At 33.7% G+C, this 14,480-nt stretch overlaps 1 protein-coding gene across 2 annotated transcripts in view; it reads left to right on the plus strand.

Annotated features, from left to right (window-relative positions):
* Positions 1-14,480, plus strand: part of LOC114336050 (dystrobrevin beta) — a 96,088-nt gene that overhangs the window by 56,244 nt on the left and 25,364 nt on the right. For both annotated transcript variants that reach the window (XM_050653318.1, XM_050653319.1), the window contains 2 exons: positions 3,487-3,602; positions 10,177-10,348. In XM_050653318.1, coding sequence (XP_050509275.1) covers positions 3,487-3,602; positions 10,177-10,348 — 288 coding nt within the window. The remainder of the gene's footprint in view (positions 1-3,486; positions 3,603-10,176; positions 10,349-14,480) is intronic.

The following is a 14,480-nucleotide window of genomic DNA, read 5'->3' on the forward strand; positions in this document are numbered from 1 at the left end:
AATGTTAAATAGGCATCTCATCTTTAAAAGATTTCAAAGTTTAATCAGTGTATCATAATTATTTTGGTTATTATTGCGACCATAAATTATTAATTAACAATTGAATTGTGGCTAAAATATTCGTTTAATTTTCACCAGCTTCTGGAACTATAATCTAAACCAAGAAGGCTTTTAAGTCACCAAATTATTTAATTATTGGTAGATAATTACTTATCTAAAACTTTATTTGAAAATTAAAGATTTTGTTGGGAAAACCCGCATTTTCCGAGGAAAATTTTCGTCGGAGCAGATCGGGAAAAACACGTCTCTATGCAGAATTTAATCACGGTGAATTTTTATTTGAGTGTTTTTGTTGTAAAGTTAAAATCTTCGGAGTTATAGAGCAATAATTGAAAAAAACACGATTTTCGTGCTCCATTTTGTTTATAAAAAAAGTAGCACACTATCTGAGGACTTTGCATACCTATATTAATAATATATAGGATCTTATAATTCGATTTCAGCAATAAAATTGTTGGTAAATAACTTTTCCCAAAAATTCAATACCATTTCGATGAACACCCATACTTATACCTCGTCCTCCCTACAGGATGTTTCAAATTTAACATAAGAAAATCATTTCTTTTCTTCTACGCGGTATAAGTTCAAAAACTAAGTTTGAGTAAACCTCTGCCCAACTATGCAAAATAATAATAATAAAAAAAATGAGCGAAATGCGTTAATCTGTTCACGAAAAAATCAACTATGAAAATGTCCATACTTTTTATAGGCTATTGATTATGTTCAAAATAAGATAGCTAAAAGGAACTACAACGTTAACGGGATTTTATTGTCTCATATAGTCAACGGACCTCTAAACTTGAAAAAACCGCGAAGTGCTACCATTTAAATGAGTGCGTTTTTGAGAAAGGGGTGAATTAGTCCCTAGGCACAGAGTGAATTAGGGTGAGTGCTATGCATTCTTGGTACAAAGACGTCTACAGGAAAATTGTTTCAGGTTAAATTTACTATCGAAATATTACATTTTAAAGTCAAAAATGTTTTTATTTACAAAAATATATTCAAAAGAAAAGCAAAAAAACAACACGAAAGAAAGCAATTTTTGTTTTTTGCCCCATAACTTTTTTCGGCGGGGATATAGGTATAGACATTGCTTCAGCAAAAAATAACATACATTCTTTCTCTTTAAAATGACGTTTAATAGAAGTCTCTAGGATTTATATTTTCCGAAATAGGATTTTTCAAAATTCTCCGCTTACAGCGTTTTTGGGCGATTTTCCCCATTATTTCGCAAACATTGTTCTGTAACTTTTTTTACGCATTTCTAGGTATATGCAATGGTACATTTATTAGAAAGAGGAGTCAAAAATGGTCTATTGTATAAGGTTGCTTGACTATTTTGAAGCAAGTTCTGCTTTTTCAAGCTTTTATACTTTTAATGATTTTTGATATCTTTTATGATTATTTTTTAAATTTCTCATTATGACTTTTTTTCTTGTACATTTAGGGATATACATTGTATAATAGAAAACAACATATTTTCTTTACTTTAAAATGGTGCATTCCAAAAAAATCTAGGAATATTTGTAAACAAGATATCCGAAAGATATCCAAGAGTATCCGAAACTTTAAAAAAATTTAAAAATTTTTATTTTTTTTTAATTAGAAGAATCTAATTGCATATTATAATATAATTTTTAATTCCAAATAATTTTTCTTAATAACACTTTTCGATATTGTGAAATATAAAGGTACCTCCTGAGCAAATTCATATTTTTTAATATACCTCGTACACTATTAATAAAATTTTATATCTGATGATTGCATTTTAGGTTTCAGACTAGGCGGACCATTTTATAAAGAATAAATCTTTTTCATAAAATTAATACTAAAAAAGTTTTCCATCTGGTTCCAACTATTGCATCTGTATATTATGTCACATTTTGAAAAAGCATATCTGGTTTAAAAAATAGTCCTAGAATTTTTTAGCGTACACCATTTTAAAGTAAAGAAAATGAGCTTTCCTTTTTATTACACAATGTATATACCCAAATATACAATAAAAAAAGTTATAATGAGAAATTAAAAATAATTGTAAAATATATCAAAAATCATTAAAAGTATAAAAGTTTGAAAAACCATATTATCTTGCTTAAGTATAGCCATACGGCCTTCTACGATAGAACATTTTAAAGGTAATTGACTTCTCTTTCTACTAAATGTACCATTGCGTATACCTGGAGATGCGTAGAAAAAAGTTACACAACAATGTTTGCGAAGTAACAAGGAAAATATTCCAAAATCGCTGTGAGTGGCGAAATTTGAAAAATCATATTTTGGAAATTATAAATCACAGGGAATTTTACCAAACGCCAGTTTACAGAGGAAGGATGGAAGTTTCTTTTCTGTGAAGCAATGCCTATACCTATATCCCCGCGGAAAAAAGTTATGGGGCAAAAAACAGAATTGCTATCTTTCATGTTTTTTTCTTGCTTTTCTTTTGGATATATTTTTGTGAAAAAACATGTTTTTGACTTTAAAATATGATATTTCGATAGTAAATTTAACCTGAAACAATTTTCCTATAGACGTGTTTGCACTAAATGTGCATAGAACTCACTCTAATTCGCCCTGTACCTAGGGACTAATTCACCCCTTTCTCAAAAACGCACCCATTTAAATGGTAGCACTCCGCGGTTTTTTAAATATAGAGGTCCATTGACTATATGAAACAATAAAACCCTGTTAACGTTGTAGTTCCTTTCTAAAATACATAATCAATAGCCTATGAGGTGATGCATAACTTTTGAAACTATGTGTATTTTGTACAGGGAAAACACGTAGTATACATTTTTTACCGTTTTACAAACTTTTAGATAAATTTATGTTGGCGATTTCTCTTCAATCCTGTGACGTGATGTCGTGTATTGTCCGTCTCCAAAGATCTCTGACTCTTGTCATTTCTTTTAACTCATGCATAGGTCTTTTGCATATTCCATATGCATATAATCGTGCTATGTACTAAGAGTATAAGTCAAAATTGAAAATTTTTCAATACTGCTCTTTAAAGTTTTTATTACCACTGCTGAAATAACTATTACAACTAAATATCAAAATGTTGATGAAATATGATTCATAACTGTAAGTAGTCATTAACTATTTTACTTTCTATTTTGATAATACCTTATTAATTATAAAATTGAAAATATAGGCGAATGCAGAAAAGTTTTTTTATGACTTAGTACATAGCATGTTAGGTTGGCTATAATACATTCAGTCAGGAGTTTTAGGATGACAGTTTTCTGCTTTATTCATTTGGTCACTTACAAAACGCTTCTTTAAATAGCTCTGCAAAACAAAACTTTTTTGCTTGATCAAATTCACTTTGGTATCAATTCACGCTTTTTGATGAAAATTGATATTACCTTACATTAAAATGATCTGTAGATTAAGGAACATTACTATAATACCTTTGGTTTCTTTTAGGGGCGGGTTCCTTCCGAAGCTTGTCTGGGAATGGATTCAACGAGAGCTCAGAGAGAGCTCATCAACCAACTAGAAGCAAAAAATAGAGAAATTATGAGAGAAATTGCTAGACTGAGGTAAGGAAATATAAAATAATTTTTGAAATAGTTCCAGATGTTTCACATCTTTTTTTCAGAAATTTTTTTTTGGTTCACATTTATCTACTTTTTTAATATATCCGTATATCGTTACAATATTGATGACGTTTCGGGCGAAATTTTTCATTTAAAACATTTATTCAAAATAATATTGTATTATGTACTACATAAAAGCTGTAGTTTGTAAGAGTCATCATCATCAACCTGTGAGCGTCCACTGCTGCACATTCGTCTCCATCAGCTCTTTTCATCTGTTTCTGTCTTGTGCGGCTTGCATCCAGTTACTTATAACACACTTCAGGTCGTCAGTCCATCGGTTTGCTATAAGTCTGCTAGTACTTCTTGTCGTGGCCTCCACTCGACAATACGTTTTGTCCTTCGGCTGTTTGATAATCTGGAACGGGTCCTACCCAATTCCACTTTAGCGCTGAATAGCTCACCTTCAGATCGTTCTAAATGTGATATTTTTAAAATCAACGTGAAAGATGCGCAGTTGCTTGCGCGTCTCATGACATTAAGTTATATTTCAATAAACGTTTGTTTCAAGCAACGAACTGTCAATACGGATGGAATGGCCCCATCCCATTCAAATAGTGAAGCGAGATTGCGGCCAACATACAAGAGAGAGGTCCTAGAGAGAGACAGAGAATGCCAGGGAAGCCGTGTAATTTGAGTTGCCTATATCAACTTAAATCGGGGAATTGAACCTCATATTTTTCACTTTTTTGTGTTTAAATACGTCCGAACTCTCTTCTTCATTAAAAGAAGTACCGGTTTTAGTATTTCTTTTTGTCGTTGTCATTAAATGATACACAATAAAATTAGTTATATTTATTATACAGGGTGTCCCGAAAAGATTGGTCATAAATTATACCACAGATTCTGGGGTCAAAAATAGGTTGATTGAACCTCACTTACCTATATACAATAGTGCACACAAAAAAAGTTACAGCCCTTTGAAGTTACATAATGAAAATCGATTTTTTTTTCATATATCGAAAACTCTCAGAGATTTTTTATTGAAAATTGACATGTGGCATTTATACGGCAGCAACATCTTAAAAAAAAATAAGTAAAATTTGTGCACCCCATACAAATTTTATGGGGGTTTTGTTCCCTTAAACCCCCCCAAACTTTTGTGTACGTTCCAATTAAATTATTATTGTGGCACCATTAGTTAAACACATTATTTTTAAAACTTTTTTACCTCTTAGTACTTTTTCGATAAGCCAGTGTTTATCGAGATATTTTGAATATTTGTCGAATCCACCACATATTTGTATATGGTTAAGTACGGTTATAGAGACCTGTTAATAATCTGAAAATTTATTTATAATTTACATTTTTAGGTATATTTTGAAAAAGAAGCTACATCTCGATAAAAGGTGACTTATGAACAAAAGACTAAGAGACAAAAGTTTTAAAAACATTGTGTTTAACTAATGGTACCACAATAATAGTTTAATTGGAACGTACACAAACATTAGGGGGGTTTAAAGGAACAAAACCCCCATAAAATTTTTACGTATATATATTGAAAAAGAAGCCGTATCTCAATAAAAACTGGCTTATCGAAAAAATACTAAGAGGCAAAAAAGTTTTAAAAACGTTGTGTTTAACTAATAGTACCACAATAATGAATTAATTGGAACGTACACAAAAGTTTGGGGGGGTTTAAGGGAACAAAATCCCCATAAATTTTTTATGGGGTGGACAAATTTCACTATAATTTTGTTTTAAGATGTTCCTGACTTAAGAATTATACATGTCCATTTTCAATAAAAAATCTCTAATAGTTTTCGATATATTGAAAAAAATCGATTTTCATTTTGTAACTTCAAAGGGCTGTAACTTTTTTTGTGAGCACATTTGTACTAAGGTAAGTTAGATTCAATCGAACTATTTTTGACCCCAGAATGTGTGGTATAATTTATGACCATTCTTTTCGGGACACCCTGCGCAGATCTAAAACCTACAAAATAGAATATGCCAGAAAGAAAGACTAAAACCAGTACTTCTTTTAATTAATAAGAGATTTCTGACGCATTTAAATATAAAAAAGTATTTAAATTTTGAAATATGTACTGCCAGTCAACCTTCAAGTTAAAATAGGAGGTCCATTTCCCCGATTTAAGTTGATATCTTCTTCTTATGGTGCCTATCCGTTACGGATGTTGGACACTAACATGGCTATTCTGACTTTGTTGACTGCTGCCCTGAAAAGTCCGGTAGTGGTTAAGTTAAACCATTTTCGCAGGTTATGCAGCCAGAATATTCTTCTTCGTCCTGGACCTCTTTTCCCATGCACTTTACCTTGAAGTATGGTCCGAAGTAGGTCATATCGTTGTTCATTGCGCATTATATGGCCCATGTATTCCAGTTTGCGACGTTTTATGGTTACGACTAGTTCGCGCTCTTTACCCATTCTATGTAGAACTTCTTCGTTGGTAACTGTGTCTATTCAGGAAATCCTCAACATGCGTCTATAGCACCACATCTCAAATGCTTCGAGTCTCTTCAGTGATGCTTCAGTTAAGGTCCATGACTCCACGCCATATAAAAGAACGGAGAATACGTAGCATTTTAGTAAACCAACTTTTATTTCCAATCTTATATCGTGGCTGCTAAAGATTTTTTTCATTTTGACGAAAGCTGATCTTGCCTTCTCGATCCTTATCTTAATTTCCGTCGATTGGGCCCACAGTTCATTTAAGTTTGCACCCAAATAACAAAAGTTGGTGATTTGTGTTATAGGTTCTTGGTTAACTAGTAATTGACCAGGTGGTATCCTATTTTTGCTTATAACCATGTATTTGGTTTTTTTGATGTTAAAATCAAGCCCAAACCTGCTACTTACTTCTGCCACCCTGGAGACAAGTGTCTGCAGACCTTCAAGACTGTCTGCAAAAATGACAGTATCATCAGCGTATCTTATGTTGTTCAATCGTTCTCCGTTTATAAGTATTCCCTCGTCTATGTCCGTTAGCGCTAGGTTCATAATGTGCTCTGAATATGTATTGAACAATAATGGGGACAATATACATCCCTGTCGCACGCCTCTTTTTTATCTTTGTGTCGTCTGTTAACTGATCCCCTACTCTAACAGCTGCAGTTTGTTCGTAATAGATATTGTTTATTATACGGCGATCTCTGCTGTCTAGACCAATTGAATTTAATATTTTCATCAGTTCGTCATGTTTTATTCTATCGAACGCTTTCTGGTAATCAACAAAACACACATATATATCACAATTTACGTCTCTACATCTTTGAAAGAGAACTTGTATTGCAAAAAGTGCCTCTCGAGTAACCAATGCATCCCTGAAGCAGAATTGTGTGTTTGTCATGTGTTCTTCACACTTTTTATATATTCTTTTATGTACAATTTAAAAAAAAAGTTTTCAGGAGATGGCTCATAAGGCTTATTATTCGATAATCATCACATTTTTTGCCATTGGGTTTTTTAGGGATTGTTATAAAAGTTGATCTTAGCCACTGTTGGAGTATTTTTCCACTTTGGTATATATTGTTGAAGATCAAGGTAAGTCTTTTTACTTCGTCCTGCGGCTTTTCCCTCCTTAATGTTGTTTATAGCAGCTTCTACTTCCGTTTCGAGAATAGGTGGTCCGGTATCGTCATTTTTATTTTGTGTGATGGTGACATTCCTATCGTCTTCAAATGTTGTTGTCACACATTTCATCCATGTTGTTGTCACATATTTCATCCATGTTGTTTTTGTTTCTTCAATATCAACTATTGGATTTTTTTAAGCGTCTGTTAAGTGTCCCGGCCTTTTTGATTTATAGATGCCTGCTGCTTCTTTGATATTTTTGTGGAGGTTGAAGGAATCGTGTTTACGTTCCAATATCTCGATTTCTTCACATTGTTCTTCCAGATTTCTGTTTTTAGCTTCTCTGACAGCTTTTTTTATCTCTTTGTCTAGAAACTGATATGCAACGTAGTCTTTCCGCTTGGATTCTCTTCTTCTGTCCATCATCTGTAATATACCGTCGGTCATCCATGGTTTTCTCTTTTCTGTCTTTTTCGGTCGCAGGTATTGGTCTAATATTTCCTTCCCAACGTTTTCTAAGTGGTTTATTTCTGTGTCAACATTATTAACTACTGACTTAGATATGTTGTTCTTCAGATATTCCCGTACTTCTTGCTTTGTGTCATCATCTCTTAGTTGTTTGAGATCGTATCTTATAGGATTAGGTTTGTGGATTTTTTTAAATTTCAGACGAAACTTACCGAAAAGTGGGTTATGGTCTGACTTAATATCTGCTTCTGGGTAGGTTTTCATTGATGTTATTGAGTTCTTGAATCTTTTATTTATTAAAATATAGTCAATCTGGTTTCTTATGAGATTTTCTGGCGTGTCACCGGGTGAGCGCCATGTGTACAACCTTCTGTATGGTAATTTGAAGAGTGTATTGGTGATTACCAACTCTTTTTCCGTAGCAAATGTGAGTAGGCGTTCTCCTCTCTCATTTCGCTCACCCAAACCCCATGAACCTACTACTTCACCATGACTACCCTATAACTAGCGTTACTTCATTGGTTTTTAACTTACTTAGGACTTTCCTTAAATCGTAATAAAAAGCCTCTATTACTTCTTCTGATTTGTCTGCTGTGGGTGCGTATATTTGGATTATGTTGGTTTTTGCTGGGAATAAATCCAATTGAATGAGCATGATTCTATCTGATATTGGAACAAAATTCGTAACGTATTTTTTTATTTGTTTATTTAAAATTATTCCGACGCCATGCTTATGTTGACCTTCTGTATTTTCAGAGTAATATACTTGGTGCTCGTTTATTTGACATTTTCCGGCATCAGGCCATCGCATTTCACTGATGCCCATTATATCGATATTCAGTCTTTCCATTTCATGGATGGCATTATAAATTTTGCCTGCTTCGTACATGGTCTTGACGTTCCAGGTGCATATTTTAATAAACTGCTTAATTTTTCTAGGCGTATCCTTTCCTTTTACTTGGGGGGTTTCGCTTGCTAACGACCTGGGAGGCCCCATGGTTCTGTGTTGTTATTCCTCCCCTGCCGGATCTTGCACTCCGATATACATGATCAGTAGTCTTCACTCTCAAAGCTGTAGCCATGATAGATGTACAAGAGATATCCATATGGATATTTAATGTAGTGGTTTCTCCTTGCCTTCTACATCCTTACGCCGTTGACCTAGTTCTCGGTCCATCCGCCTTTAGGGCGAGTTTCCCAACCCTAGGACAAAAGAGTGTCCTACCACTTACCAACTCATCCGCCCGAAGCCGTTGGTAGGTAAGTGGGGGATTGCTTATACCGGCAATCACTCGGACGTCAGAGCCTCGTTTGTTATCTAGCAGGATGCACCGGATGACCAGAATCAAGATCATCACGCGGGCAGGTGAGGTTGACATTTGGATAGGAGAGGCTATACGTTGCGCATCACTATCCCTTACATCCCTGGCAGGTATATAGGCAACTCAAATTACACGGCTTCCCTGGCATTCTCTGTCTCTCTCTAGGACCTCTCTCTTGTATGTTGGCCGCATTAATTTTCTTCATGCCAATTCCATCAGTATTGACAGTTCGTTGGTTTTAAGTTTCATCGGTTGTTTGAACTGATTAAACAGCGAAACATGTAAAGTTTAGTGCCCTGTTCTCCATCGATGATTGAAAAATAATGCGCAGTCCATTGTAGTAGCGTGGGAAAAACAATGTATTCTAGCTCAAAATAAATATACTTAAACGCAATTTCAAACAGTGATGAATCAAATGGCGTGCGTTTCTTTTTCTTTATGCAATTTCTTTTTTCTTGTGTATGAAAGGACACCGCACACATTTTCTGGAAAATATAATGTCACTCAAATGCAATAAAATTTACATAATAGATTCGTCTCGAAATTACAATAATTTCATATCATTGCGCCAAATCGGAATTTTGATAATTAAAGATTATCGAAATCACATTCTTGAAGTCCATAAAACTGTCATTCATAAACACTATTAGTCTATTGGCTATTGAAAATAGCTTCCTATCGTGAGCTATGTCGATTAGAGGAACTATATACTTTTGTACGACTCGCCAAATTATATTTACTCTATTATCTATTCTATAAGATAAGAGTAAGCCTCTGCCTTAATACCTGAAGAAAGATTTTTAAACTGGTGATTTACAAAATCTTTTTTCTCTCTGACTCACGTACTCACCCATTTAATTTTTTATTTATTTATATGAATTTACGCCTTTATTAATAAAAATTCCTAGTTGGCGCAATGATATTAAATGATTGTAATTTCGGGACGAATCTATTCATGTAAATTTTATTTCCTTTGAATGACATTATATTTTCCATAAGATGTGTGTGGTGTCCTTTATTGATATGAAACAAAAACCCCCTTGGTGGATTGCAATATGTTTCATTATAATTTAATTTCAAAATATATATTTAAAAAGATAAAAATTAGGCTATTATGAAATTACATTAATTTTATTGATTGTAATTGAACGTTGAATAGGTCCTTTTCTTCTAAAAAAAAATATTTTTTCAGACGACAACAAGAATTAGAATCTAGTGGCCATGGTGCCGACAACCCAGTATTAATGAACGAACTGAGAGCTTTAAGAATGAGGAAAGACGAACTAGAGACCCATCTGACAACGTTGCAGGATTCAAGAAGGCAGCTAATGATGCAGTTGGAGGGACTTATGAAAATGTTGAAAGTGAGTTAAAAGATTTTTGATATAATATTTGAACTAAAAGATGTTAAAAATAAATTAAAATTTAACAACAGCAAATGGACAGCAATAGTTCTATCGCAAACTCCCCTGAATTTTCTTTTTTTTTTCTTCAAGTTCCATCTTCTGTCGAAGTTTGGAAATCCTAATGGCTATGCAGACCCTTTCGACTGCCGTTCGAAATATTTCTCCACTGCTGCATTCAAACCATTCTCCCAGATTACTCTTCTTGTTCTTCTTTAAGTGTCGTCTCCTAATCGGAGGTTGGATATCATCATCACTATCTTTACTCTATCCACCGCTGCTGTAAAGAGTTCTATAGAACTGCATCTAAACCAGTCCCTTAAATTCTTTAACCATGACACTCTCCTTCTTCCTATACCCCTTCCGCCTCTAATCTTTCCCTGTATTATCAGTCTTAGCATTTCATATCGCGGTCCCCTCATTACGTGTCCCAGATATTGTAACTTTCTTATTTTATTCGTGTTTATTATTTCGCATTCTTTACCCATTTCTCGCAATACTTCCGTGTTCGTTTTCTTCTGTGTCCATGCGATTCTAGGCATCCTTCTGTAACACCACATTTCAAATGACTGTAGCTTATTTATGTGTTTTTGCTCTAATGTCCAGCTTTCAAGTCCATATTGTAGTATCGAGAACACGTAGCATCTCAAAGCTCTTACTCTCAGTTCTAAGCTAAGGTCTTTGTTGCAGGGAACTGTTTTCATTTTTACAAACGCATTTCTTGCTATCTCTATCCTGGTCCTTATGTCTATTGTTTGATCATTTTTCTCTGAAATCCAGGTTCCTCGGTATTTGTATTTATCAACCCCTTCTATCGGTACATTTTCCAAATGTATGCTTGTTTGTATGTTTGTTTTCTTAGTTATTATAATGTATTTGGTCTTTTTTATATTCATTTTTAGACCATATTCTTCACAGAAATTGTTTGTTTTGTTTAGTAGTAGTTGGAGTTGTTCAGCAGAGCTTGCCATAATCACGGTGTCATCTGCATATCTTATGTTGTTAATAGATCTTCCGTTAATTATTATTCCTTCACTTTGAGATAGCAATGCTTCTTCAAAAATGGCTTCACTATATGCATTAAACAGTAATGGAGACATAATACATCACTGCCGAACTCCTCTCCTGATTTCAATTTCTGGACTGGGTTCGTTATCTATTACAATTTGTGTTCTTTGATTCCAGTAAAGGTTTGTTATTATTCGTAAGTCCCTTTTGTCTATGTTTTTTGTCTTTAGAATTTGGACTAATTTTTCATGTCTTACTTTATCAAAAGCTTTCTTAAAATCAACGTAACAAACATGCACATCCACATTCATGTACATGCATGCATCTTTGAGCTAACACATTAAAAGCAAATAACGCCTCTCTGGTTCCTAGTCCGTTTCTGAACCCAAACTGACTATCATCTATTCCTTTTCCTTTTTTTATTTATACGACCATGTATTATTTTCAAGAATAATTTGAGAATGTGAGTTATTAATGATATTTTTCTGTATTCACTGCAATCTTTAGCGTTTGTATTTTTAGTGATAGCACAAAAGGTTGAGAGTAACCATTGTTTTGGTATGTTTCCTGTTTTGTACACTGTGTTAAACAAGTCTACGATAATGTCTAAGGTTTCATCATTTATGCATTTTAAGCTTTCTACTGGGATTTGGTTACCTACTGCTTTACCATTTTTGCTGTTTTTTAATGCCGATTTAATTTCTTCTTTTAATATCTTTAAAACCGTATCATCTTCTACTTCGACTTCCATCTGCTCTGTTCTATTGTCTTTGAACAATTCATTTATGTATTCTGTCCATCTCTTTAATTTTTCATTAGTACTCAACACAAGTTTCCCATCTGTATCTTTTAGTATTCCCGATTTTCTTTTTCTGTTGTTCTGAGTTAATTCCTTAATTTTTTATGTGTGTTAAAATTATCATATCTTTTCTGGTGTTCTTCTATTTCTGCGGATTGTTCTTTTAACCATTGTTCTTTAGCCTGCTTAATTTTGGATTTTATTTGTTTATCCACATTTTTGTACATCTGAATATCTTTGTTTTTATGCTGACGTCTTTCTTCCATTAAATCTAAGATTTACTCCGTCATCCATTGTTTTTTTTGTATCTGGTTGGTGTAAGAATTTCTTTTTGGCATTTATCTATTTCTGTCTTTATTAATAACCATTTTGTCTCTGTTTCAGTATTTTGCTGGATTTGTTCTTTAACATTCGTTAAACGGTTATTAATTTCATCTGTCAGGCGTTGTTTTATGAGTTCTTAGTTTACTTGTATCGATTTTTTACATCTGTTGTTCCCAAGATCACTCAAAGTACTTAATTCATGTAATTCTTTTTCTCCTTCTTCCGTATTTTCCAGTATTATTTGGTAATATTAGATACTTCTATAGATAGATAAATTCTATAGAAAGATTAACAGAAAAAATTAATAGATGGAGTGAATACATAAGAGAATTGTTTGAGGACAACAGAAATAACATTGACAAGGTAAATGGTGAAACGGGACCTGAAATCCTAAAATGTGAAGTAGAAATGGTACTTAGAAATTCCAAAACTGGAAAGGCAAATGGACCTGATGAGGTTCCTACTGAATTACTAAAGCTCTTGAATGATGAATCAATAGGTATAATATTGCACTTATTTAACACAGTATACAATACTGGTATTATACCTCAAGAGTGGCTGCTGTCTACATTCGTTACACTGCCAAAGAAATCCAATGCAAAAGAATGTTCAGAACATCGAACAATATCTTTAATGAGCCATCTACTAAAGATATTTCTAAGAATCATCCACAACCGAGTTTATCAAAAGTTGGAGTCAGATATTAGTAATACACGGATGGGGTTCAGAAAAGGACTAGGTACTCGAGAAGCTCTCTTCGGTTTGAATGTTCTTACACAAAGATGCCTAGACGTTAATCAAGAAGTACATGCATGTTTTATCGATTTTGAAAAAGCGTTTGACAGAGTACGCCACGATAGGCTAAGAGACATTCTTGAAAGAAAAGACATAGATAATAAAGATCTGCGAATAATTCTCAACTTATATTGGAATCAGAAAGCTAACATCAAAATAGAAAACGAGATATCAAAAGCAATAGAAATACGTAGAGGAGTAAGACAGGGATGCATTTTGTCACCACTGCTATTTAATGTATATAGTGAAAGCATCTGCCAGGAAGCCCTTTTGCAAGCAAATGAAGGAATCGTAATCAATGGAGAGGTTGTAAATAATATTCGATACGCAGACGACACTGTACTAGTTGCAAGAACAGTAGAAGAATTACAACAATTACTTACAAACATAAATATTGCTTGCAACAATTATGGCATAAACATTAATATCAAAAAAACCAAGTATATGGTCTTCAGTAAAATCATGACACAACCAGCACATATTAGTATAAACGGCATTCAAATTGAAAAAGTATCAAGTTATAAATACTTGGGAACTTTAATAAACGAAACTGGAGACCAAAACAATGAAATAAAAAGACGTATCGAAATTGCCAGGGCCACCTTCATAAAGATGAGAAAATTCTTCTGCAACAGAGATATAAGCATCCCTCTACGATTAAGAATGCTAAGTGGCTACGTATTTAACACGCTATTATACGGTGTAGAGGCCTGGACTCTCAAACAGAACAACATAAAAAATATTGAAAGTTTCGAGATGTGGTGCTACCGTCGAATGCTGATAAGTTGGGTTGAAAGAATCACAAATCTTGGAAGTAATACGAAGGATAGGAAGAGACCCAGAAATTTTATTAACGATAAAACGAAGAAAACTCGAGTATTTGGGTCACCTGATGAGAGGTCATAAATACGCATTACTTCAAAATATAATGCAAGGAAAAATAGAAGGAAAACGGAATCCAGGCCGTAGAAGAATGTCGTGGATGCGGAATTTGAGAGAGTGGTTTGGCTGCACCACTAATGAACTTTTTAGGTCAGCTGTAAACAAAGTCAGGGTAGCCTTGATGATTTCCAATCTCCGATAGGAGTGGCACAAGAAGAAGAAGAAGATAGATAGATCAAATTTAAGAAATGTATTTGCACGCCTTATACTTGGTTTTAATTGCCC

This window comes from Diabrotica virgifera, chromosome 6 (genome assembly GCF_917563875.1).
Source record: "Diabrotica virgifera virgifera chromosome 6, PGI_DIABVI_V3a".
NCBI classification, from domain to species: Eukaryota; Metazoa; Arthropoda; class Insecta; order Coleoptera; family Chrysomelidae; genus Diabrotica; species Diabrotica virgifera.